Source organism: Narcine bancroftii, chromosome 13 (genome assembly GCF_036971445.1).
Source record: "Narcine bancroftii isolate sNarBan1 chromosome 13, sNarBan1.hap1, whole genome shotgun sequence".
In the NCBI taxonomy this organism is placed as follows: Eukaryota; Metazoa; Chordata; class Chondrichthyes; order Torpediniformes; family Narcinidae; genus Narcine; species Narcine bancroftii.
Window position 1 is genome coordinate 35,818,898 of NC_091481.1, and position 27,035 is coordinate 35,845,932.

The following is a 27,035-nucleotide window of genomic DNA, read 5'->3' on the forward strand; positions in this document are numbered from 1 at the left end:
GATAATATATGTATAATCATTTTGTGTGGGGTGTATTCTTGAGGTTTTGATGTCCCAATGAGGAATAAAATCTGTCCTGATCAACTTATCAGTGATATCTTCAATATCTCAGTCTAATAGGGTGTGGTACCCACCTGTTTCAGACAAGGCCAAGAAGAGTACAGAAACTTGCCTTAATGACTTACCAACCAGCGGCATCGACATCAACAGCGATGAAGTGTTTTGAAAGGCTGGTGCTGAAGCAGATCAGCTCCTGTCTGAGCGGTGTCACGGATACACTCCAGTTCGCCTATCGTAGGAACAGGTGGACACCATCTCACTGGCTCTACGCACCAGCAATAGGGACAAGGTTTGGAACACCTGGAGAGCAAAGATGCAAACATCAGGATGCTCTTTATCGATGACAGTTCAGCATTTAACACCATCATCCCCACAAAACGGATCAGCAAACTCCAAGAACTGGGAGTTGACACCCCACTGAGTAATTGGATCATGGATTTCCTCACCTGCAGACCACAATCAGTGAAGATTGGTAAGAACATCTTCACAATCTCCATCAGTACCGGAGCACCACAGGGCTGTGTTCTGAGCCCCCTGCTCTACTCACTTTACACCTACGTCTGTGGGGCTCGATACAACAATAACACCATCTACAAATTTGCCGTCGATACCACGGTAGTGGGTTGTATAAAGGAAGGGGATGAGTCAGCACACAGGATGAAGATTGAAAACATGGCTGAATGGTGCACCAACAACAACTTTGCACTCAATGTCACCAAAACTAAGGAGCTGATTGTTGACTTCAGGAAAGGAAAGCCAGAGATGCACAATCCAGTGATCATTGGGGATCAGAGGTGGAGAGGGTGAGCAAATTTAAGTTCTTGGGAGTTTCTATCTCGGAGGGCCTTTCCTGGACCCAACACACCAATGGCATCGTGAAGAAAGCACGTCAGTGCCTCTACTTCCTCAGGAGTTTGTGGAGGTTTGGTATGACACCAGAAACCCTTGCAAATTTTCTAGAGGTGTGGTGGAAAGTGTGTTAACTGGCAGTATCACGGTCTGGTATGGGACCACCAATACACCTGAGCGTAGAGCCCTGCCATGACTAATCAGCATCTGGAAGTCTCTGACGAAACCCTCCCCACTATTGAGAATATCTATGGGGAACGCTGCCATCGGAGAGCAGCAGCAATCTTTAAAGACCCTCACCACCCAGCAGATGCTCTATTCTCACTGCACCCATCAGGAAAGAGGTATCGGTGCCACAAGACTCACACAACCAGGTTCAGGAACAGCTACTAGCCCTTCATCATCAGACCCCTCATCGGCAAACCCAATCAGACTCATTTAAGGACTCTTGTGCACTTCACTGATTTTCTTTTTATTCTCTCTATTGCACAGTCAGTTTGTTTACATTTGTTATGTTTTCAGTTCTTTTGATTGTTTACATGTATGTGCTGTGTACAGTTTTTGCACTATCAATTAACGGTAATTCTGTGCACCCACAGGAGAGAGAATTTGTGATGTTTGTACTCTGGCCATAAATCTGACCCGGGGCATTTTATAACGATGCAGACTGCAGGTTAAGGTTAGAAAGCCACACTTCTTTGGCTCAGGCTGGGAGGGAATCCTGAAGGCATCTGCCTTTTGGGCAGCACAGTTTGTGTAGCGGGTAGTGCGACCCTGTCACAGCACCAGCAATAGGGACAAGGTTTGATTCCCGCGCTGTTCTCCCTGTGTCTGCGTGGGTTCTCCCTGAGGGGAGGGTGTCGTAGGTAAATTGGGTGTAATTAGGTGGCATGGGCCGAAAGGGCCTGTTACCGCACTATGTCTAAATTTAATTTTTAAAAACATTTTAAATTTAATTTTAAGTAATGGGGCATTTGAGGTAATGGAGTGGTGTTGATTTGAGTCTGTAACATTGAAGTATCCTTGATTTGTGCCATGACTAATCAGCATCTGGAAGCATGACCCTGATTTTATCCATAGTGCACACTTGCCTTAAAGAATTCCAGAATGTTGAACATCTTGAACCCATCCCATTTCCTCCTAGTGAATCAGTCATTAAGGCTAGTTTCATGGGCATACCAGAGAATCAGCTAATCAAATGCATGTCCAGATCTGCTGGTTGAATCCAATTTGTGGTGAATGTAATATTTGCGGATTTGTGTCCTCCATCTTGAGATGCAGAGTTTGTGAAATGTGTTTTTGGAGAGCCTGTGAGGTGGGTAATTCAATTCCCTTTTTTTTTAATTATGCAGGCTGGAGTGAAAGGAAAATTGGGAAGATTACTGGGAATATTTGAGGTGAGTTGTCAATTTACGGTGTTTAAATTGATCATTTGCAGAAAATCTTTACCTGAACATTAATCACTACAACGGCAACATTCCCATATTCCAAATCCCAAATTCCTAATGTGAAGATTTTCTCTAATATCATGACCATTGTTAGAATGCAATCTGGTTCTTTCAATAATCTCCTCTGGCCAAAGGTTTAATAGGTTTTTTTTTTGCGCGCAGTTTTATTAGGTTAGGGTTTGGGAGGGGTTGGTGTTGGGTTTGGGGTGAGGTTAGGGTTAGTTGGGGAGATTTCGGTTGGTTGGGGGTTTGGATTGGGTGGGGTTGGTGTTGAGGTAGGAATTGGGGTTAGTTGGGAGGGGGTTCAGGTTGGGGGTTGGTTGGGGCATTCAGATTAGGGTTAGTTGGGGGGGGGTTTCAGGTAGAGTTAGTCGGAGGCTTCGGGTTGGGGTTAGGTTTGATGTCTCAGATAGTGTTGTCTCCTTGTTGGCAGTCCTCAGCATCTGTTGACCCTTGTGCAGCACAAAGGCCGTTCAGTCACCTCTCATCCCGAACCACTCTTCCTTTTGTCATTGTGTGCCTCTCTGCCTTGTAGGAGACCCTCTATTCTGGTCAGGGTCAAGTGTAGTTTAGGGGTTGGGTGTGGGGTACCAGTTTGGGTTGATTGGGAAGGGTGAGGTTCTGGTTAGTTGGAGAGTTCAGGTTTTGGTTAGTTTGGAGATTAGGGTTTGGGTTGGGTAGGATTGGTGTTGAGGTCGGAGTTTGGGGCGAGGTTTGGGTTAGTTGGGGATCAGATTTGGGTTAGTGGGGGGGGGAGTTATGGTTTGAGTGGGTTTGGTTGTCAATATGTGGGCAGCGGGATAATCATCCCTTTTGTGTTCACTTGTTTCCCCTCTCTGGGTTCTGTGTCACTCTGAACTGCCACTTTGTGCTAGCCCATGTTTTCATTATACTGTGTCTGTTTCTCGCCTCTGCTGCCCTTGTATCTTCCCCGGTAGGTTTCTGTATCATTCATACAAAGGTTTTTACAATTTGTATGGTGTTGTTTTTGAAAAGGGTTGAGTCAGGGTATGGGTTAGGGTATCAATCATCCTCCTTGTGTTCACTTGTTTCCCCTCTCTGGGGTTCTGTGTCACTCTGAACTACCACATTTGGGTTAGGGTTAGGTTGGGTCTGTGTTAGGGTGTCCCTGTAATTTGTCATAAATGTGCAGGGAGTCCGTTGTGGGAATTGGCATTGTTATGGGCCTTCTATTTGGGTTGTCTTTGAATGGGGATGAGTCTGGGTGAGGGTATCTTTATGCTCTCTGGTTGTGTCCTGGCCTAGGGAAACTACATCAGACAGTGCCTGTTGGAGTTTGCTGTCGGGCCTTGATTTTGGGTTGTTGGGTGTTTTTGATAAGCTGAAGTCTGGGTAAGGTTGCCTCTGTGATTCCTGATTGTGTCCTAGCAAGGGGGGTCTGTCCTGATCAGTGCCTGGCAAAGTTAGCTGAATGGACTTAAGGCCATTCTTAATTTTGGGTTTTTGTGGGGGGGGGGGAAAGATTAGGGTTAAGTCTGGGTAAGGGTACCTTTATGCTCTCTGGTTGTGTCCTAGCCTAGGGACCCTGCCCTAAGCAGTGCCTGGCAGAGTTAGCTGGGGTAGGGGCTTGGGTCGAGGTTTGGGTTAGTTGGGGAGTTCAGATTTGTGTTAGATTGGGGGTGTTATGGTTTGAGTGGGTTTGGTGTTGGGGTAGGGGTTTGGGGTGAGGTTAGGGTTAGTAGGGGGTCAGGTTTGGGTTAGTTGTGGGGGGTTATGGTTTTTGTGGGTTTGGTGTTGGGGTTTTGGCTGAGGTTAGGGGGGTCAGATTTGGGTTAGATAGGATGGGGGGGTTATGGTTTGAGTGAGTTTGGTGTTAAGGTAGGGGTTTGGGGTGAGGTTCGAGTTAGTTGAGGAGTTCAGATTTGGTCTCTGCATTTCGTTTGAGTCGTTGAGATTTTTTCCCCCATTGTGGTCATTTTGAAATTGCTTCCAGCAGTACCATTAACCATTTGGCAATGGTGGCGCTGCCGGAGCCTCTGTAACTGCAGCGCTGTCACTGGAGCAGACCTACGGAGAGCGAGGAGTGGAGGTACAGCACTCCCGTAGGTTCCAACCATGCAATCCGACTGCTATCAGCTCCACGCAGGCTTTGCACGGCATGTTAAAGGAGCCAATGGTAGTTTTATTTACAATCCTGTGACCATGGGGGTTTGTCCCAAGATAGCGGTGCCTATGATCGGCAGTAGCCACAAGGGGTTGCAGACTCCAGGGGAGTGGAGGACTGGCACAGGGCACCTGAAAAAGGAGATCAACCCCATCTGAGAAGCAGAGGTAGAGGAGATGACTCACAGGATGGGAACCACAGCAGCGGACCAGCGGCTGAAAGACCCACGCATGTGGTGGGCTGCTGGCGACTTGAGATGAGGAACCCATGGAGGCTGATGGCTGCTGGAGACTGCTGTCGGGAGAGTTGCGCCAGCCTGCGTACTGCTGGAGACTGGCTCGAAACTGGCTGAAGGGGTACCAGGTATCAGAACTGGGATGCGAGTGGGTGCCGAAGGCACTGAGGGATTCCTCACTATGTCGGAGGTTCGGATCTGGAGCTCGGGTTGCCACTGGTTTGGACTGAACTCTTGTGTCGCTGCGGAACCACTGGAGATTGCTATGGACACTCGGTGACTAAGGGGACTCTCCTTTGCTTCTCTTTCTCTGGCTCTAAGAGGCACTTCAGGCAATTTCTGCCGATGGTGAAGCTGTCTTCCTTACAGCAGGCAAAACCAATTTCATGTAATATAACACTTTTATTACAATAAATTGAATCTTGAATTCACCCATTATCCATAAGCAATCAGAAACTGCAGCGTCTTTGCAATGTTCTCTCAAAACAGTGGCATTTTGCTTTTGCTTGGTCATATGTGTTTCATTTTATTTGGTCACCCTATCTGTTGCCTTACTGGCTTTTGAGGTTTTGTCCGTTGGTGCATTATTGATTTTATTCTCTGTGAAATAAATATTTCAATGGATTTTCATTCATTGCCATGATATTGTCATAAACTGTATCTCACTATTCTTCAAAAACAATCCTTTTGCAATCCCCTGCTATAATACTGTCACTTTGTAGTTCCTAGAATCGTACAGATACCTTTCGTGTATATTGGTTGCCAGCGGTCTCTGTCTGTCATTCTGACATGCTTAACAACCCTTGTCAACACTGTGGTCGTTTTCCCCAGTCCTTTAATGCCACAAATGTGGTACTAAGATTACAATTGCCAGAGATGGCAATCTGAAGTCCCAAAGGAATTGTGCCTCTAAGCTTTAAACCTTTTATTCACTTCCTGTCATCCCAAATGCATTTTGGTTTCATTCCTTTGGATTAAAACTACCAGTGAATCGGACATTCTATCCTTTAATAAAAATAGAAAATGCTGGAAACAGAAGCTGCCTTGCCCAACTGAGTGGTTCCATCTCATTCAATTTTTATCTTGCATTTGCTGCATCTCCAGCTTTTATTTTCAATTTTTTTGCCCTTTAAATGTATATTGAATGTCTCTAATTTTTTTTTTGCAATTCTATTTGTGCTTCTTTCAGCTGTCTGATTGTTGGCATTTGAGTTTGTTTTTTTTGCTGTCTTGTACTTTACGTGTGTGTCATCTGAACCTAGAGAAAGTTTGGGTTCTCATTTCATCCACTAATCTTTTGACTTGAAGTACTTTGCTAGTATTTAAATAAATTTCCTATTTTGGTTATCTGATATCACCTTGAGTAATGTAACTGCCTGATGCATCTTAATGTTTAAATGGATAAAATAATTGGTGCCTTAAGGTGACGAACTTTTCTAAACTCCACCCACACTTATGGACTAAATTCTAATAGCTGTTTTTTTTCTTCTTTAAAAATTTAATTTAATAATTTGTAAATTTAAAAATGAAAAAGATATTGTGGTGAACGCAACCCTTTTTTTAAAATCGAGGATTGTGTACATCCGTCTCAACTAAATTTCCTTCCTATTATTGCTTCATTGTTACTTCCTGTGTGGTTTTTTTTTTAATTTTGTCCTTGTCTTATAGTTTTCCATTCAAATTTGATAGGATTTCCTCTGACTGAAATTAAAAGTGTTTGTTGTGATACCCATTTGCTCAAAATATATTTTGCCTATTACATTTGGACAATCTTGCAAATAGTATTACTTCATATGATTGGGGTAAGTAAAACACTACAGCACAATACAGGTCCTTTGGCCCTTGACGTTGTGCTGGCCCATATATTCCTTTTTTAAAAAAACTAAACCCTCCCTATCCCTCTTCTTCCATCCGCGTGCCTGTCTAAGAGTCTCTTAAATTCCCCCAATGTTTCAGCCTCCCACCATCCCTGGCAAGGCATTCCAAGCCACCCACTAAAAAATGTTTACCCCTGACCTTGATCATCAGAAAAATCAATGCTGGGGCCCGTCAAATTTTAACTGACACGAATAGAATAGCTCCCTGTGCCTTTCTGCTTTTTTTCCCCTTATCCCCTATCATTTGAGATCTGTTCTTCCCATTGTTTAAGGTAGTGTGATTTGATCACAGAATCTATCTTTAAATATATGGTTGTCAATGAGTGACTGGGGAACAAAATGCGACACTGGCCCAAATTGTCATCTATACATCGCTTTCCATGGATGCTGTATGACCTGCTGAGTTTTTCCAGCACTTTTTGTGGGCAGCACTAGACCCCAGCATCTTGTTTACCTCTGAACAGTTTGCAAGGTGTTATTTGGTTGATTAATTTTGTATATTATTGGTCTTTTTTTTATCTCTTACAGAATAGAGACCGAAAGCACAGAACCTACGTGTATATTCTCATAGTGACCGAAATTCTAGAGGACTGGGAAGATTCAGTTAATATTGGTAAGCTTAATATTTTCAATGAACCCATTATCTGAACTCCCAAAGGAATTGTGCCTCCAAACTGTTGCACACCAACCCCACAGAAGACTGCTCCAAGATAACTTGGTGGATATCAAGTTGCTTCAATAGTACCGTGACTTAAAGCAGGTGGTGCTGCAACTTTGACATTCAGTAACAAAATAAAATAATTGCTAGTGAGCATGGATGAAATGGTCAGAGGAAAATTCACCAGGTTGATTCTGGGAACTGCATCAAAACATTGAGTGAGTTGAGGGTCTTGATGTGGTCTCCTCTAAATTGGGGAAACTGGATGCAGGCTCGGAGATGGTTCTGTTGAGCACCTTCATTCTGTCAATAGCAAGGGTCTCCCTGTGACCAACCACTTTAATTTCACACACCATTGCCACATCACGTTTGGCCATGCAAATTGGAGGAACAGCACCTTGTATTCCTTCCTAGCTGTGTCCAACCAGACGGCATTAACAGTGAACTTCTCCGTTTCTGTTAAACACCCCCTCTTTTTTTCTTTCCATACCCATCCATCTCCTTTCCTTCAGCCTTTTCCCTTCTGTCAGCGAGCTACCCTTAGCCATCTGCCCTCTGCCCCAATCACTTAGCATTTTTAACTTCTCTCACCAATATCCACCAAACACCTCTTGCCTGTTAGCCCCTCCTCAATCAGACGCCTGCCTGTGTTTTTTTTCTTACTGATGAAGGGCCCAGGCCCCGATTATTGTTTATAATTTGCATTCCTGTGGATGCTGTGAAACCTGCTTAGTTTCTCTGGCACTTTTGTATACTGCAGATTGTCCAAGTCCTCAGTACTGCAGGCTACTTAGACGTTGCCTGGTCCCTTTGGCACTTCATGCTGGGCATCGACTCTATTATGGGTGGTGATGTTCTTGGTATTCCTTCTCCTCAGCTGAGAATTGAAGATCTGATCAAGGTCTTCAAAGGAACAGTTTTATCTGGTGGATAGTGACTGGGGAGACTATCTAGTCTATGACTAGGCAGGAAGATGAAAAGAACTGTCCCAGGGTGCGTCCTGATCTCTCAAGATCACAAGACCAAAGAACAGAACCAGGCCACTAGGCCCATTGAGTCTGTTCTGTAAACCGACGCTAAGTTACTCTACACTAGTTCCCATTTCCGAACTTCTCCCCATATCCCTTCATGCCCTCACTAATGAGATACTTGTCTATTTCTTGTTTAAATACTCCCAGTGATCTGGCTTTCACTGCTGTATGCGGCAGCGGTTCCACAGATCCACGACCCTCTGGCTAAAGAAGTTCTTCCTAATCTCTGTTTTATATGGATAACCTCTCATTTTCTTGTCCTCGATTCACCCACCAAGGGAAACATCTTGCCCGCATCCACCTTTCAAAATATGAAATGCCGCCATGAGATCTCCTCTCATTCTTCTATATTCCAATAAATACAACCCAAGAGCTGCCAAATGCTTCTCGTACGTTAGCCCTTGCATTCCGGGAATCATCCTAGTAAATCTCCTCTGCACCCTCTCCAACAACATCACATCCTTTCTCAGATAAAGGGCTCATAGCTCTCCAAATGAGGTCTCACCAGTGACCCATAGACCTCATCAACACCTCTTTAAGACAAATGGGGCTTGGAGTATGGTTTCTCAGTGTGTGTTTGGGAGTGATCTATTGTCCAGCAACTGAAACTCCTCCAGAATATGAGAACTGTTCAGGTCCTGCTTTGGGAGCATCGAGAGCTGTCACTCTGTTGCTATACTGGGATCATCCTCTAAAGTCTGAGGTATGACCTGACAGAAAAGCAATTAAGCCAAGACACTGGCAGCTCTTGCAAGTGGACACACATGATTTTGTATGATTTGGGGCAGAGTTAAAAGTCAACCCTGTTGCTGTATTTGAGTTCCATCTTTAAAAAAAAGTTACTCATTGTCAGCTGATTGTGCAAAAACTGGCTGCTTAAATTCCCAACACTTCAAAAGAACTTTGATCTTGAAAGACCCATGGAAGGTTTTATACAAGTGCTGAGTTTGCCTAAATAGTTCCAATTTCAACCACACACAGGATTTGTGGATGTTTGATCATTTGTTCTTTTGGGTTTGTTGATGCATTAATAGAAAACAGTAAAGATAAAAGCTTGCTATAATTTTATCACAAGGTGCCTACAGCATTACTCCAAGCTCATCTGGAGGAGAGCATATTCTTCACTGTAGGCCCTTTCAAATTGCCTTGTAAAATGGGGTTAACCTAGCAATGTACTAGGGCTGAACTGGGCAAGCCCAGTCAAAATCTATCCAAGTCCAAAACCTACCTCAGAGGTGAAGGAAAACTTACCTATTTGAAAGGGGAAATTGCTCACCTGGTTACTGTGGAACTTGGAACAGAAAGAACACAGGGAACAGGGGATTCCCTATGACTGCGTGATGCATCACTCGCCACATTATTGAAGGGGCGGGATCCCCCTCAAATTGACGGATTGGTGATTTAACAGGTGGGTTGGGCTGCTGTTTGAAAGGAACAAGAGGCACATGTGACCCAGTCATCTCACATGGAGGGTATTGAAATTTGAAAGCACCTACTGATCAAGCAGATTCATAGCATAGGTAAAGGATAAACTGCCACCCACCCCACACCTCTCTTGACCCATTGAGTTCCTTGCGTGGCAAGTGGGTGAACAGACTGTTGAAATGGTCACTTAATTGTCCACTGAATTGGGTCAGATTGACAGGGTGTAGATTTGCAGTGGGGGGGAAAATCCCCATGCAGTTAATGTGCACAGGGACCCAAAGGAACAGAATTTAACTTGGTAATGGTTGGCTTGAAGTCCTGGTTATGTGGATTCTGCCAACCTAGCCTATTACTCTGTGTGAAAATGAGAAATGGTAAATCTGGATGATGGCTCTTCAGTTCAGGAACAGGGGAAGCAATTGAGGAGCTGTTGCAGCCATTTTATTATTAGAAGGATACTTTCCTACTGTGTAATGAATAGCTTTTCACTTCTGTGTATTCAATTTCATCTGTAATGGGTCTGACCAATTTATTTTCTCCCAAGCTTTTTGTGTACATTTTAAACTTTTATTAATCTGCCCACTTTGAACTGATGCCTGACAGCTAAACATGATTTTGTATAATTAAAATGCAACATCGAATCTCTTCTAAATAAAACTGGGTAAATTATTCTAGAATATTTATTTTATATAGTACTACTCCGATTATCCAAAATGGTCAGGACCAGGCCCATTTCGGATAAACATATTTTTGGAGAACTGGCCATTTAAAAAAAAACAGCCCAGTAGCAACAGCAAATAACTTTTCAGTATTTAAACAACACAAACAAGGCAAGGCTTTTTAGCATTAAAATAATATATAATTCTCACCAAAAAAAATGCTGGCCACCGCCGATCACCGACACTTCCCCACCAAAGCCCTACTCGTGCCGGGAGCCCAATGTCCCCAGTCAGTTCAGCTCCGAAAAAATTTCAGATAAATGGGGATTTCCGATTTTGGCTAATCCGATTTGTTTTTAATGTGAGGCATGTGCACCTGTCATCTGGAGAAATGCTGTTCCGTCTGGTTGTGTGTGTAGGTCAGAAGAAGCATCAACTTGGAAAAATATTGGTGGGAGGAATGAGTTTTACACCATTTGCTTCTATAACTGCCTCTGCAGTTCTAAGTTGTGATGAGGCGTGTTGTCATCCTTTGTTAATAAAAGTTCTGACAGGTCCGTGTGTTATCACCGGTAACATTTGCATTGATGCTGCTTTTCTTTCCCCCCCCCCCTCAGGAAGGAAAAGGGAATGGTTTAAGGTTGAAGATGCCATCAAGGTTTTGCAATGCCACAAACCAGTACATGCAGAGTACTTGGAGAAGCTGAAACTGTCCTGCTCAAGCACGAATGGAAACTCTGTTGTCTCCACGCTTTCAGGTGACACGGCTACTTTGTATGTGACCTCCTCCCAACCTTCAGGAATGCCCTCTGACCTCCGATGAAATGGACTTTGTGGCCTTGCTGCTCATGCAGTCACTTAAATGGCACTCTGCTTTTGAAAGCAGTGTGATCTAGTTTAGGTTGTACATGTATAAATACTTTTGCATGAATACTTGCAGTGTTGATATGAAACTTTTTTTATATGTAAAATAGTGTTGAAAACCAAAGCCATACATTAATTTGTGTTAGCATCATTTTGCTCGTTGTGCCTTTTGGGCTGCTAAATGTTTTAAGATTGCATTGCACAGGAGAATATCTTTAATCCTGTTTCAATTTTAATATGCATTACAAGCCACAGATGTGAAAATTACTTTCTTCTTTGGTGCTTTACAACAGTAAATGTGGTAGCTGATTAATGTTTTCCACGGTTCTGAGAAATATTCAGAATAAATAGAGATTTGCTGAACTCAAATTCAAAAGGTAGAGCTACAAATCACCCATTTTGAATTATTTTGGATAATTGATTGGAAGTCTTCTCCCTGTCCTTATCCTTGCTTAGTGCACTTAAACTTGACCTGATGCTGCAATAAACTTTCATTTCAAGGTTTCACTGAACTGCAGCTGAAAATATGAATATCCCTAGTGATCGTTTGCTATTTCAATCTCAAATCGGATTACCAATCAAAATAGCAGCAGCTAGTTTGCCTTTTGTATGAATTAGTTTCACCCTCTAATCCTATTCTCTTTTGCAGTGCGTGGATTTTAATTTTTTTTTCCCTGTCACTTATTTGTCTTTCTTCTCTTGTTCACCTTCAAACCAGTAGCCACGTATTGAAATCACCGTACCTAACCAAAGTTGCTGCTTGCAGTACATCTGTCTTTTATTATTTATAAAGACAAGTTGTCTTTGTAGATGTACTCTGCTCTCTGAATGGGGGGATGGGGTGAGATGGGGGGGTAGAGAAACCCACTGGACTATTGGGTGGAGGATGCTTCAGAGGTGGACTGAAATCTTAATTATTGCTCGTGCAAAATTGAAGTTCCTCCAAAAGATTATTATTCTGAATGTTTAATGTCAATCCCCTTTTCATGTGTCAGTTTGAATTTTGTATGCTTGCAGGTTTTTTAATTGATTGTGTACCTTGCTGATTGAAAAGGGTGGTGGTGTGCTTTGTACGAAGTAGCACTCCAGATTTGCTTGTTCGATGGTTTGGTAGGATTCCGGAGCAATTGATTTATTTTTCCAGCAGTTGTTAGTGTTTTTTTAATCACCCGCTCCCCTACCCCGTCAACAGTTTTAAATAGTTTTATGAATTATCATAAATCCAGACCCAATTGACCAAGGATCCCATGTGAAATGGATGTGAGCAGTTTGCAGTGGAGTGGAAGGCCACAGTCCAAAATAGCCACTGTGGAGCCTGACATAACCTGTTGATGTGTAGCGATTCCCAAACACAAAGCACTGTCTTGATTTGTATGAATGGAAATGTTCCATTTTTCTCTACTCTCCTTCCATCCTCGCTGTGGTGACAAACATTTTAATTGTAATACTGAGATTGAAGGAAGTGGCCCAAATACTCTTGGGAATGAATCTGCCTTATCCACTTGCAGCCTGCAGTTTTGGAGTTTGGAAATATTGCTTTATTTCATTGCAGTGCCTCACTATTGGTTGATTTCTACCTCTGTTAGAGAAACCCATCACCTTACGATCTTTTTGTATGGTCCCAAAGACACCATTTAAGAGAGTCTATTGTATTTGATTTTAAAAAAATCATTTTCTTAATGAGACTAATAGTCTTGAATAAAACCTAATTTTGAACAATGCACACTGTCTCACTTTTGTCATTTTGTTTCCTGAAAATGAGGGGATAGATCAAAATGTACAAAGCGTACAAAATGTCTGCTGAGGGGAGGTAAATGGACAGAATGAATTGTGAGCTCCACCACTGAGCGCTGTTTAATCAGACGCATTCGTGTACAGAAGATTTACTTCAAACCCAACAGGTGTTCCTAACTCTGACCTTGTAAACAACTACTCTCCTTTCTATAGAGCACAGAATATTATAAAACTCAGAATTGTGTACAACTTCACCAGATTGTCAGCTGACTCCACACCCACTGCATCAAGCAGTTGGTCCCCCAGCACTCATGACACTTATGCCAAATCATGCAGTTCCGGATTGCAGTCAGATGATATTCTGTCTCCACAATGTCTTGTTTATCCCAGTTTTAAACCTTATGCATGTTGGGTGTGTGGAGCAAGTTCCTGGAGGAGGTGGTTGAATGCCACTATTTATCTCCTTCTGGTCCTCAAAGCTCTTCACCATGGGTTTCTGTGACCAGTTGCAAATCCTTGCTGGCTTATCTTCATTAATCTATTTTCTTGCAGGAGTCTTGAACATTTCAGTGTTTCTGAAAGTTTTCCCAATGCTAAGGTTAGATTGCCAGACCTGTAGTTGCTGGACTTTCTTTTCTGAACGGCAATAAGGAGCTGCTCCACCATCCTCTCACACCACACCTCGTATCCAACGAGCATTGGCAGATTGTGGTGTACATCCCCTCTGCTCCTGGTGATTTAGCTTAAGTTCAACCAACATTTCAATACCTCCATGCTAGGAATCTATTTACTGTACCTCAACTATCCTCTTTCCAGTTACCACGAGAGCTGTGGATTTCTCTGCTGAAGGAGGTGGTAGATGCAAATAGAAGATTTTTGAATGGGGTTATTGAGGGTTATGGTGAACAAGCAGGTAGGTGAACCACAGAATGCTACAGCACTGAAAAAAGGCCATTTGGCCCTTCTAGTCTGGCGGCCACTGTTTTACTAGTCCCTCTGACCTGCTCTCACTTCATAACCCTCCTGTCCTTTCCCATCCATGTTTCCATCCAATTTATTCATAAAACTAAAGATTAAGCCCATATTCACCACATCAGCTCATTCCACACTCCCACCCCTCTGAGTGAAGAACTTTCCCCTGATGTTCTCCCTAAACTTTTCCCCTTTCAGCTTAAAACAATGACCATTGTATTTATCTCCTCCATTCTAAGTGGAAAAGGCCTACTCGCATCCACTCTCTATGCCTCTCATAATCTGAAAATGTCTATCAAATCTTCCCTGATTCTTCTTCGCTCCAAGGAATAAAGTCCTAACCCGTTTAATCTTTCCCTGTAACTTAACTCCTGAAGACCTGGCAACATCCAAGTAAATCTTTCAATCTTGTTGATGTCCTTCCTGTAGTTAGGCCAAATTTGTAATTTTGTGTGCAGTTCTGGTTGCCTAACCAATGTCTTGAACAACTTCAACATAACATCCCAACTCCTGTACTCAATACTTTGATTTATTGAGGCTAAAATGGCAAAAGGTTCCTTTACAACCCTGTCCATCTGTGGTGCCATCTTCCGGGAACAATGTATCTGTACTCCCAGATCTCTCCGCTCCTCCGCACTCCTCATCGCCCAACCATTTACTGTGTATGCCTGACCTTGGTTTGCCCTTGCAAATGTATCACTTCATACTTGTCTGCATTAAACTCCATCTGCCATTTTTTGGCCCCTTCTCTCAGTTGGTCCAGATCCCTCGACAAGCTTTGAAAATCTTCCTCGCTGTCCAAAACACCTATCTTTGTGTCATTCCTCGTTGATCCAATTTCCCACATCATCATCATCCAGATCATTGATTATAGACAATAAACAACAATGGTCCCAACACAGATCCCTAAGGCACACCACTCGTCCATTCTGAGAAGCAATCATCCACCACCATTCTGTTTTCTCCCACACAGCCAATTTCAAATCCAGTTTACAATCTCTCTGTGGAAAGTTTGTGTTTTAACCTTTTGAGCTAACCTCCCATGTGGGATCTTTTGCTGAGTCCATGGGCAGATTAACTGTAATCTTATTGAACAGCTTGATGGGCCAGATGGCTGAATCCTGTTCCTAAAAAGGTGGCATTGCTGGAACTGGTGTAATGGGAGTGCTGCCACGGATGCGGACCCAGGGAACAGAGACACAACACTGCTCTACATGGTCCTACCGCCCAGTCCTGATGGTGATGGCTCTATACAGGCTTTAAGTGGCCTGTGAAGCAAGCTGAGATCTGTGCCCAAGATGGCAAATCCTGTGCTGGGCAATGCACTACAGGAGGTTGCAGGCTCCAGAGGCGCAGCAGACTGGAGCAGGGCACCAGAAAAAGGGGAGTACACCTTCCCCCACTCCCCCCTCTGTTGAGCAGAAGCATAGAGGCATCTCTACAGGGAAGGTGACTACCAACAGGGGCTTGGCAGCTGAAGGACCCATATGGCTGGAGACTGGCTCTTCAAAACCAGGTATTGGAACTGGGAGCTGAAAGGGTGCTGAGGGAAAAAAGGGCTCCACAAAGAGCCCTGGTACTCAAGGCTTTCTGATTAAGAGATTTGGGTAGGGTTCTGCGGGAGCACTAAAGGTGATTCCACTATCGCTCAAGGTCTCTGAGAGAAAGAGAAGCAACAGAGTCCTTTCATTGTTGAGGGTGCCGGTCAGTGCCATGGTGACTCTGTTGGCCTTTTGACAAAACAAATGTCTATTATTATTAATGTCTTGTATAAGCTGCTGCTTATACAAGGTTTGAACCCATTTCTTATAGTTCACCCTTGATAATAAATTGGAAGTGTATAAACTCTTCATGCACGTGATGTTGACACCAGTGAACCAGAGTTGAGATACTCTCGCAAAGCTACTCAAGGCCTGCCCTCTGACGACCACTGTGCCCGAACTGCACTGTGGCTTCTCACCCTCACAGGCTACATTAGTATCAGCTGAAGGAAGCCATCAAATGACCACAGCAATCAATGTTAGTGGATTTGGAGAAACTAACTAGTCCCAGGAATCTTCTGTAATGGCAGGGTTATCTCAAGTAAACCTTAATGTGGGTAATATGTATAGTATCAATATATTGGGAGGCAATATCTTGTATGCATGTTATCTCGGGGATATCTGCAGACAATGGAGGCAGCCCACAAGAGCTTCTGTAGGTATGGCATCATCCCATAGTAACTCAGGGATGCTGTAATGATGAGACCACCAGAGGCAGGTGATGATCATGGCAGGGAGAGTGATGTCAGAAGCAACTCACCAGGTTCTCAACAATGGGTTCACCCAGAAGTGATGACTGAATGAATGCTTGTCTCTTTGTGGAGACAATGTCACTTATCTCCAAAGTGTATAAAGATGCTGGAGTGTGTACATGGGGGATGTGGGCAGCCGTTAGGGAGCCTCCCTGGTCTCCCCCCCCCCCCCACCCCTCAAAAATGAAAGATCAACAAATAAAGATTTTTATTTGATCAGAACTTCTCTTATTCTTCACCAACGAGCCCCTGAAACTTGCGTGCAACTTCCTCAGAGACCGGAGGAGCCCAGCACACATTGTGCAGCCAATGTCCTGTCCCAATCTTCCATGCACACAGGCTTTACCCAAATCCAGCCCTTGAGGTTCTCTTCCCTCAGATGCACCCTGACCTCCATTTTGCCTGCCTTTACCCGCATTTACCCGCATGATGGTGGTGCGACTAGTCGCAGCAGCTTCTCCTGATCCCGGTACTGCTGTAACTAACCAGTAGACGCGCTGTGCAGAGACCTGGATTCGGCAAGAGTTTTCGGTGAAACGCAGTGAGTCCAAAACTGCAACTTGGGTCGCCAAACGAGTGGATCACAGAGACGAAGCCGAAGTTTGCAGCTCGACAGTCGTGGAGTGCAAGATAGTATGGCGACGTGGTCTCTGACTTCCAGTGGTGTCTGCTTTGACAGTTGTGGAAATGGCACAATGTGGCAGAGACTGAGGTGCAGTGGAGCTGTATTAGCCCCGAGAAATCCCGAAGGATGTAGTCATTGTGGTGATGTCAACCTGAGGCACGAGGCCTCATGACGTTTACATCCTCGGTGGGGGGGCTTTGAGGTGGATTGTTGCTCTGCGACCTTGAGAAACTCTTGTTTCCCTTTTGAAGCTGACAGTCAGAAACATCCAAGTTGTGCCAATGCCAGTAAATCAGCATTAGTTACAGCAGTACCGGGATCAGGAGAGAATGATGCTGCGACTAGTCGCACCACCATCTTATGGGTAAAGGCAGGCAAAATGGAGGTCAGGCTGCATCTGAGGGAAGAGAACCTCAAGAGCTGGATTTGTAACATCTAAGCAGAATTGCAACCAGGCATATTTATGTTCAGTGATTATTCTTTGAAATCTGTTCATTTAAAATTGAGAAGTTTGTTACTGCAATCCGGAGGAATGGGTTAGGGTTTTGTTTTTTTTTTAATTTTTTATTTTTCACACCATAAATCACATTAACCATGGTACACACTTTTTCCTTTTCACACATATACAGTGCCATTTTCTCCCCCCCTCCCTCCTCCCATCCCACCCTCCCTACCTCCCCCCTCCCGTCCATTTAAGGTATACAATCTAGGATACATTAAACCAGTCAGACAATGTTGTCATTCAATAAAAATACACCAGAAATTCGACTGAGTCCTTTCTTTTCATTTCCTTTTCCTTCCGTTAACTTAGGTAATGATTGTCCCCGGTAGGTTTTCGCTATTGTATTTAATGTAAGGCTCCCATATTTGTTCGAATATTTCAATATTATTTCTTAAACTATATGTTATTTTTTCTAATGGAATACATTTATTCATTTCTATATACCATTGTTGTATTTTCAAATTATCTTCCAATTTCCAGGTTGACATAATACATTTTTTTGCTACGGCTAGAGCTATCTTAACAAATCTTTTTTGTGCATCCTCCAAATCAATTCCAAATTCTTTATTTTTAATGTTACTTAGAAGGAAGACCTCTGGATTCTTTGGTATATTGTTTTCTGTTATTTTATTTAATATCTGATTTAGATCTTCCCAAAATTTTTCTACTTTCTCACATGTCCAGATTGCATGAATTGTTGTTCCCATTTCTTTTTTACATCGAAAACATCTATCAGATACTGTTGGGTCCCATTTATTTAACTTTTGAGGTGTAATGTATAGCCTGTTTATCCAGTTATATTGTATCATACGTAACCTCGTATTTATTGTATTTCTCATCGTTCCGGAGCATAACTTCCCCCATGTTTCCTTTTTTATCTTTATATTTAAATCTTGTTCCCATTTTTGTTTAGTTTTACCATTTGTTTCCTCATTCTCCTTTTCTTGCAGTTTAATATACATATTTGTTATAAATCTTTTGATTAACATTGTATCTGTAATCACATATTCAAGGTTACTTCCCTCTGGCAAACTCAAACTGCTTCCTAATTTATCCTTCAAGTAGGATCTCAATTGGTAATATGCCAGTGCTGTATCTCCAGTTATATTGTACTTATCTTTAATTTGTTCAAAGGATAAGAATCTATTTCCTGAAAAACAATTTTCTATTCTTTTAATCCCTTTTTTTTCCCATTCTCTAAAGGAAAGGTTATCTATTGTAAAAGGGAGTAACTTGTTTTGCGTCAATATTAGTTTTGGTAATTGATAATTTGTTTTATTTCTTTCTACATGAATCTTCTTCCAAATATTGAGGAGATAATGTAATACTGGAGAACTTCTATGTTGTACCAATTTTTCATCCCATTTATATAATATGTGTTCAGGTATCTTTTCCCCTATTTTATCTAATTCTAATCTCGTCCAATCTGGCTTTTCCCTTGTTTGATAAAAATCTGATAGGTATCTTAATTGTGCGGCTCTATAATAATTTTTAAAGTTTGGCAGTTGTAAGCCTCCTTGTTTATACCATTCTGTTAATTTATCTAGTGCTATCCTCCCTCTCCATAAAAATTTCCTTATTATTTTCTTTAACTCCTTGAAGAATTTCTCTGTCAGTTGTATTGGCAATGCCTGAAATAAGTATAATATCCTTGGAAAAATGTTCATTTTAATACAGTTTATCCTTCCTATTAGTGTTAGTGGTAAATCTTTCCAATGCTCTAAATCGTCCTGTAATTTTTTCATTAGTGGATAATAATTGAGTTTATATAGTTGGCCGAGATTTTTGTTTATTTGTACACCTAGGTATCTTATTGCTTGCATTTGCCATCTAAATGGTGATTCCTTCTTAAATTTTGAGAAATCCGCATTATTCATAGGCATTGCTTCACTTTTATTTACGTTTATCTTGTAACCCGACACTTCTCCATATTCCTTCAATTTCTTATATAATTCTTTTATTGATAGTTCTGGTTCTGTTAAGTACACTATAACATCATCCGCAAATAAACTGATTTTATATTCCTTGTCTTTTATTTTTATTCCTTTTATATCATTATCTGTTTTTATCAATTCTGCTAGTGGTACTATAGCTAACGCAAACAATAAAGGTGATAGTGGGCATCCCTGTCGTGTTGACCTGCTTAAGTTAAATTGTTTTGATACATGCCCATTTACTGTCACTTTCGCTAATGGTCCCTTATATAATGCTTTAATCCAATTAATATACTTCTCCGGTAAACTGAATTTTTGCAATACTTTGAACAAATAATTCCATTCTACTCTGTCAAAGGCCTTCTCTGCGTCTAAAGCAACTGCTACTGTTGGTGCTTTATTCCCTTCTACTGCATGAATTAAGTTAATAAATTTACAAATATTGTCTGTTGTGCATCTTTTTTTGATAAATCCAGTTTGGTCTAGATTTACCATTTTCGGTACATACTCTGCTAATCTGTTTGCTAATAATTTAGCTATTATCTTATAATCTGTGTTAAGTAAAGATATTGGTCTATATGACGCTGGTGTGAGTGGATCTTTCCCTTGCTTTAGTATTACTGTAATTATTGCTGTTTTACATGAATCTGGTAAGCTTTGCGTTTTATCAATCTGGTTGATTACTTCCAGGAGGGGCGGAATTAATAAGTCTTTAAATGTTTTATAGAATTCTATTGGGAATCCATTTCCTGGTGTCTTATTATTTGGTAATTTTTTTATTATCTCTTGTATTTCTACTATTCCAAATGGCTCTGTTGATTTATTTTGTTCCTCTATTTGTAGTTTTGGTAGTTCAATTTTAGTTAGAAATTCATCTATTTTCCCTTTTTTCCCTTCGTTTTCAGTTCGGTATAATTGTTCATAGAATTCTCTAAAGTTTTCCTTAATTTCTTTTGGATTATATGTAATTTGTTTGTCTTTTTTCCTTGATGCCAATACCATTTTCTTAGCTTGTTCTGTCTTAAGCTGCCATGCTAGGATTTTGTGCGTTTTTTCACCTAGTTCATAATATTTCTGTTTTGTCTTCATTATATTTTTCTCCACCTTATATGTTTGTAGTGTTTCATATTTTATTTTTTTATCTGCCAATTATCTTCTTTTAGTTGTATCTTCCTTCATTACTAATTCTTTTTCTATATTTACTATTTCCCTTTCCAACTGCTCTGTTTCCTGATTATAGTCCTTCTTCATCTTGGTTACATAACTTATTATTTGCCCTCTAATGAATGCTTTCATTGCATCCCATAGTATAAACTTATCTTCCACTGATTCCGTATTTATTTCAAAATACATTTTAATTTGTTTTTCAATAAATTCTCTAAAATCCTGCCTTTTAAGTAACATGGGGTTTAATCTCCATCTATACATTCTTGGAGGGATGTCCTCTAACTTTACTGTCAATATTAAGGGTGAATGGTCCGATAGTATTCTAGCTTTATATGCTGTTTTTTTTTTACTCTATCTTGCATACGAGCTGATAACAAAAATAGGTCTATTCTTGAGTATGTTTTATGTCTAGCCGAGTAATATGAATATTCCTTTTCCTTTGGGTGTTGTTTCCTCCATATATCCAAAAGTTGCATTTCTTCCATCGATTTAATTATAAATTTGGTTACTTTGTTCTTTCTGTTAATTTTTTTCCCAGTTTTGTCCATATTTGAATCCAAATTCAGGTTGAAATCCTCTCCTATTAATATGTTCCTTTGCGTATCTGCTATCTTCAAAAAGATATCTTGCATAAACTTTTGATCTTCTTCGTTAGGTGAATATACATTGAGTAGATTCCAAAACTCCGAATATATCTGACATTTTATCATTACATATCTCCCTGCTGGATCTATTATTTCCTCTTCTATTTTAAATGGCACATTTTTACTAATTAATATAGCTACTCCTCTTGCTTTTGAATTATACGATGCTGCTGTTACGTGTCCTACCCAATCTCTCTTTAATTTCTTATGCTCCAATTCAGTTAAATGTGTTTCTTGCACAAATGCTATATCATTTTTTTCTATTTTCAGTAAATTTAACAGTTTCTTCCTTTTAATTTGGTTATGTATTCCATTAATATTTAAAGTCACATAGTTCAACGTAGCCATTTTATACTTTGTTTATCTTCCCTTTCCGTTTCTCCATCATTACCTTTCCTTCTTATCCATTTCTGTTTTCTTGCTTTGAATCCTTTATAAGACAACATTCCTAAAACATCAAACATTTTCCTTATTCTCCTATTTAAAACTTCTTTAGCCCCAATCCCCCCTTCTCCTCCTGAGTTGTCCTTTATCCCTTGTTGGACAACCACATTTCCCCTCTCCATTTGGATTTGCTAATTCACTCGCAAGCGTCAGCTGATTTTGCAGTGACCGTAACACCCCCCCACCCAGCCCCCCCCAGAAAAGATTTCACTTTTCATATGTGACAAAGGTCACTTTCTTAATTCCCTCCTTATTCCCTCTATTCCTTTTCCTTCCCTTATTAATTCTTGTCTATACTATCTATATTTTCCTCTAAATACAGATACATTCATGTATGCACATTATACATATACACACATATACCTCTTTACCCACATACATATAAATCGTGGTCATTTTTACTCTTATTACATGTCTTCATCTCTCTGTTTGTTTTGTAGTTGTTCTGCAAATTTCCTTGCTTCCTCTGGATCCGAGAATAGTTTTTTTTTCCATAAGATCGTTTTCGATGTTTTGAACTCCTTCCTCCTCTTCAGGAGTTCAAAACTTATGTCTTTTTAGTTTGCAGTCTTTTGTACTCTCGTTACACGTCTTCATCTCTCAGTTTATTTTGTATTGTTCTGCAAATTTTCGTGCTTCCTCTGGATCCGAGAATAGTCTGTTTTGTTGTCCTGGAATAAATATTTTCAATACCGCTGGATGCTTTAGTATAAATTTATACCCTTTCTTCCATAAAATTGCCTTTGCTGTATTGAACTCCTTTCTCTTCTTCAGGAGTTCAAAACTTATATCTGGATAAATGAAGATTTTTTTGCCCTTTGTACTCCAGTGGCTTATTGTCCTCTCTTACTTTTTCCATTGTTTTCTCCAGTACCTTTTCTCTTGTAGTATATCTTTGGAATTTTACTAAAACAGATCTTGGCTTTTGTTGTGATTGTGGTTTAAAGGCCAATGCTCTATGTGCCCTTTCTATTTCCATTTCTTGCTGTAGTTCTGGACATCCTAGGATCCTAGGGATCCAATCTTTTATAAACTCTCTCATATTCTTGCCTTCTTCATCTTCCTTAAGGCCCACTATCTTCATGTTATTTCTTCTGTTATAATTTTCCATTATATCTATTTTCTGAGCTAACAGTTCTTGTGTCTCTTTAACTTTTTAATTAGATTCCTCTAATTTCTTTTTTAAGTCCTCTACCTCCATTTCTACTGCTGCTTCTCGTTCTTGCACCTTGTCCATTCTTTTTCCCATTTCTGATAAGGTCATATGTATTTTATTCATTTTCTCTTCTGTGTTGTTTATTCTTCTTCTTAAATCATTAAATTCTTGCGCTTGCCATTCTTTAAATGACTCCATGTATCCTTTAATAAGAGAAAGTACAACCTTTATCTTGCCTTTCTCTTCTTCTTCTATTTCACTGTACTCTTCCTCTTCTTCTTCCTCTGGGTTGGCCATCTGTTGTTTCTTTGTTGCCCTTTTCTTCTCTTCTTTCTTGTTTTTGTTGTCTTCTATGTTCTCCTCTTGCTGCAGGTGTTCTGCAGCTGTCGTTGCCGGCTGTGGAGATCGACTCCCCAGCTGGTCACCCCTCCCGTCGGTGTGTTTTTTTTCATGCGCGGTTGCGCACTTTTACTCGGCTCAGCGAGCCATTTTTGTAGTCCATATTCTACCGACCTGAGGGAGCGGGTTTCTCTCTCCACCGCGGGCCTCTTCGAACAGGTAAGGCCTTTTCCTTCATCTTCCGTTGTCTTCTCTTCCTCTCTTCTTACCGTTGGTTTCGACTTTTCTTTTTTCGTCGCCATCTTCTTTCCACCTTTATATTCACTTTACTTTGATTTTTATTTTTGTGCCTTTGTGTTTTGCTTTGTTTTTTCTGACTTTTCTGGAGAGGGCTGGAGTTCACCGTCCGGCCACTACTCCATCACGTGACTACCCCCGGGTTCGGGTTTAAATAATCGATGTTCTAAGTGGGACAGTCTCTGTAAAAAGATGGCCGCGCCAGTGAATTTTGGCTGCCTGTCGTCGTTTAGATAGTAACTAATTTATTCTTGTTTGTTCAGCATTTTGGATCAATGTGCATTGTGTTAAATGAACTATATAAATAAACTCCTACTTTACCATCCTGTTTAATACAATGATTTCCTTCAGATTATCACAAAGGGAAACAAGAGGCTCTGGACCAACCAAGATTATCTTTTATTATAAAAGCAGGTGTAAGAAGGTAGAAGTCAGCCTGGAACTTTGTAAAAAAGGTAGACAAGTTTCTGTTTAGTTCATGTTATTCATATCAAAGTTCATGGAATGAATCTTCAAAATTGTAAATGAAAGCTGTTCTATTGAATCTACAAGTAGATAAGGTGGATGGGAAACAGCTTGGCACATGAGCAATCTTGTCCCCAGGATAAATGGTGAAATAAAAAGCAAGAGTGTAAATGAATTGCTTATTGACACTTGAACCAAGATACAGTGGATAAACTTTTGTTTTACATGCTATCCACACAAGTCATACAACCATTTACCGCACAGAAACAGGCCAGTTTGGCCCTACTAGACCGTACCGAAAATCATCTACCACCTGGTCCCATTGACCTGCATTTGGCCCATAACCCTCTACACCTCTCCCATCCACATACCTATCCAACCTATCCCTGAATATTACATCGATCTCGCTTCTACCACCACAGCCAAAGTTCATTCCATACTCCCACTACCTTCTGCGTGAAATTTCCCCTTACATTTCCCTCAAGCTTTTCTCTTTTGAATGCCCTTGTTTGAATCTTCCCCATTCTCAATGGAAAGAGCCTATCCACACTAACTCTATCCATCCCCCCCCCCCCCTTATAATCAAATCACCCCTCAACCTTCTACATTCCAGAGAATAAAGTCCCAGCCTGCTCAACCTTTCCCTGTACCTCAAACCGTGAAACCCTGGCAACATTCTCATAAACCTCCTCTGCACTCTCTCTAAACTGTTTATATCCTTCCTGTAATTTGGAGACCAAAACTGCACATAATATTCCAAATTTGGCCTCACCAATGCCTTATACAACATAACATCCCAACTCCTGTATTCTTTACTCTGATTTATTAAAGCCAACATACTAAATGCATTGTTCACCACCCTATGCATGATTCAACTTTCTGAAAATTATGTACCATGACTCCTAAATCCCTTTGTTCCACTGCACTTCTCAATTGTCCACCATTTAACGTGTATGTCCTATTTTGATTATTCTTACCAAAATGTAGCACCTCGCATTTATCAGTATTAAACTCCATCTGCCATCTTTCAGCCCATTCTTCTAACTGTCCTACATCACCCTGTAAGCTTTGATAATCTTCCTCACTGTCCACAACATCGCCAATCTTTGTATCATCTGCAAATTTACTAATCCAATTTGCTTCCCTATCATTGGATCATTAATATACATGAAAAACAGCAGTGGACTCAGTACTGATCCCTGAGGCACTCCACTCGTCACCGACCTCCAATTCGACAAACAATTTTCCACCACTACTCTCTGGCATCTCCCATCCAACCATTGTTGAATCCATTTCACTACTTCAACATTAATACCTAATGCTTCCATCTTCCTTATAACCTCTTATAGGGAACCTTATCAAAAGCCTCACTAAAGTCCAAATAGACAACATTCACTGTCTTCCCCTCATCAACCTTTGTAGTAACCTCCTTGAAAAGATTTATTAGACATGATCTAACATGTACAAATCCACGCTGACGACTCAGAATCAATCCCTGTCCTTCCAAATAGTATATACCATCTTTAAGAACACTTTCCATTAATTTACCCACCACTGACATCAGACTTACAGGCCTATAATTACCAGGTCCACTTTTGGATCCTTTTTTGAACAGCAGATCAACATGAGCCACCCTCCAGTCCTCTGGCACTTCCCCCGTGGCCAGTGACATTTTAAATATTTCTGTCAACGCCCCACTATTTGTTCATTAACTTTCCTCAGGGCTCTAGTGAATATTTTGTCAGGACCTGGCGATTTATCCACCTTGATCTTTTTTCAATATTGCCAACACTACCTCTTCATTAATCCTTATATTATCCTTGAGCCAGATGAGGTGAAGAAATATGGTAGGGAGCTCATTATTCTTTTCCTTAGTGAATGCTGAAGAAAAAAAATTGTTTAAAATTTCACCCATCTCCTCTGGCTTCTCATAGAGCCTACCCCTCTCATCTTCAAGGGGTCCAATTTTATCCCTCACTATTCTTTTACTTTTAATGTACCTATAGAAACACTTTGGATTTATTATTTTGCCTGCCAAAGCAGCTTGATATCTCCTTTTGGCCCTTTTTTTTTTTTAAACACTCCTTACATTCAAGCAGTTCATCCATTCCCAGCTGTTTATCCCTCTTCCTCTGAATCAAGTTCCAATTTTCTTTTGAAACCAAGGCCCCCTACAGATTCTAACCTTTTCTTTAATCTTCACGGGGACAGACCAAGTCTGCACTCTCAGAACTTGTCCTTTGAACTGCTACATTCTTCCCTGAAAATAACTTCCACACCCTTCAAATCTTTTCTCATCCCCTCAAAATTTGCTTTCTTCCAATCAAGAATCTCAATCTTTGGCCCACCTCTATTCTTTTCCATTATTGGCCCAAAACTAATAGTATTGTGATCACTAGACCCAAAGTGTTCCCAAGCACAAACCTGGTTCCCTAATAGGAGATCCAATACTACTCCCTCGAGTCAGTTCTTCTACATATTGATTCAGAAAACTTTCTTGAACACACTTACAGTCTACCCCATCCAGCCCTCTTACTGTATGGGTGTCCCAGTTAATGTTCAGAAAGTTGAAATCTCCCACAACCACCACCTTATGTTTATTACACATATACGCAATCTCCTTACAAATTTACTCCTCTAATTTGGTGGTCTATAACATACTCCCATTAATGTATTTATGCCTCTGCCATTCCTCAATTCCACCCAAATAGTCAATCCATATATAGTCCAACAGGTAGTGCAACCAAGGGTCATAAAAGTAGAACAGTGCAGTTAAATGGTGCAAGGCATCTTTTTGAAAACAAAGTCTATTCAAGAGTCTGATAACACCAAGAAACTTATGCAAGGATCACACTCATTTCTTTCAAAGCAACAGTTCCTGATACCAATTGGATTGTAATTCCCAACATGGTTAGAAATTTAAGATTTGAAATAATTACATATTTAAGATAGTTCTTTGAAGTTACTAACCACGTTAAAACCAGACTTGAACATCCTTAGCTCCCATATTTTCAACTAATCCACCCCATCCGTGATCTGGATAAAAGTCACTGACCAAAGTAATATATTAAACCTCTGAATTGTTTAATTGAGGCAAATCTACTGTGATCAAGGTGCACATTTTATGACCACAGACTATTCCACTTTATTTCTGAAATATTGTTTTCCAATATATGCCTGTAGGCCAAATTTAACTGTCTCCAACCAGGTTTTCAAATAATTTACCACTGTA

The 27,035-nt window shown here is 40.9% G+C and overlaps 1 protein-coding gene across 2 annotated transcripts in view; it reads left to right on the forward strand.

Moving 5' to 3' along the window:
• nudt4a (nudix (nucleoside diphosphate linked moiety X)-type motif 4a) overlaps nt 1–12,952 on the forward strand; it is a 68,226-nt gene extending 55,274 nt beyond the window's left edge. The window contains exons 3-5 of one of the 2 annotated variants that reach the window (XM_069909308.1): nt 2,262–2,306; nt 7,123–7,207; nt 10,985–12,952. In XM_069909308.1, the coding sequence (XP_069765409.1) occupies nt 2,262–2,306; nt 7,123–7,207; nt 10,985–11,190 (336 nt within the window). In that variant the 3' untranslated portion in view covers nt 11,191–12,952. The remainder of the gene's footprint in view (nt 1–2,261; nt 2,307–7,122; nt 7,208–10,984) is intronic. The other variant, XM_069909309.1, reaches the window with a different exon arrangement.
• The last annotated feature ends 14,083 nt before the right edge of the window (nt 12,953–27,035 follow it).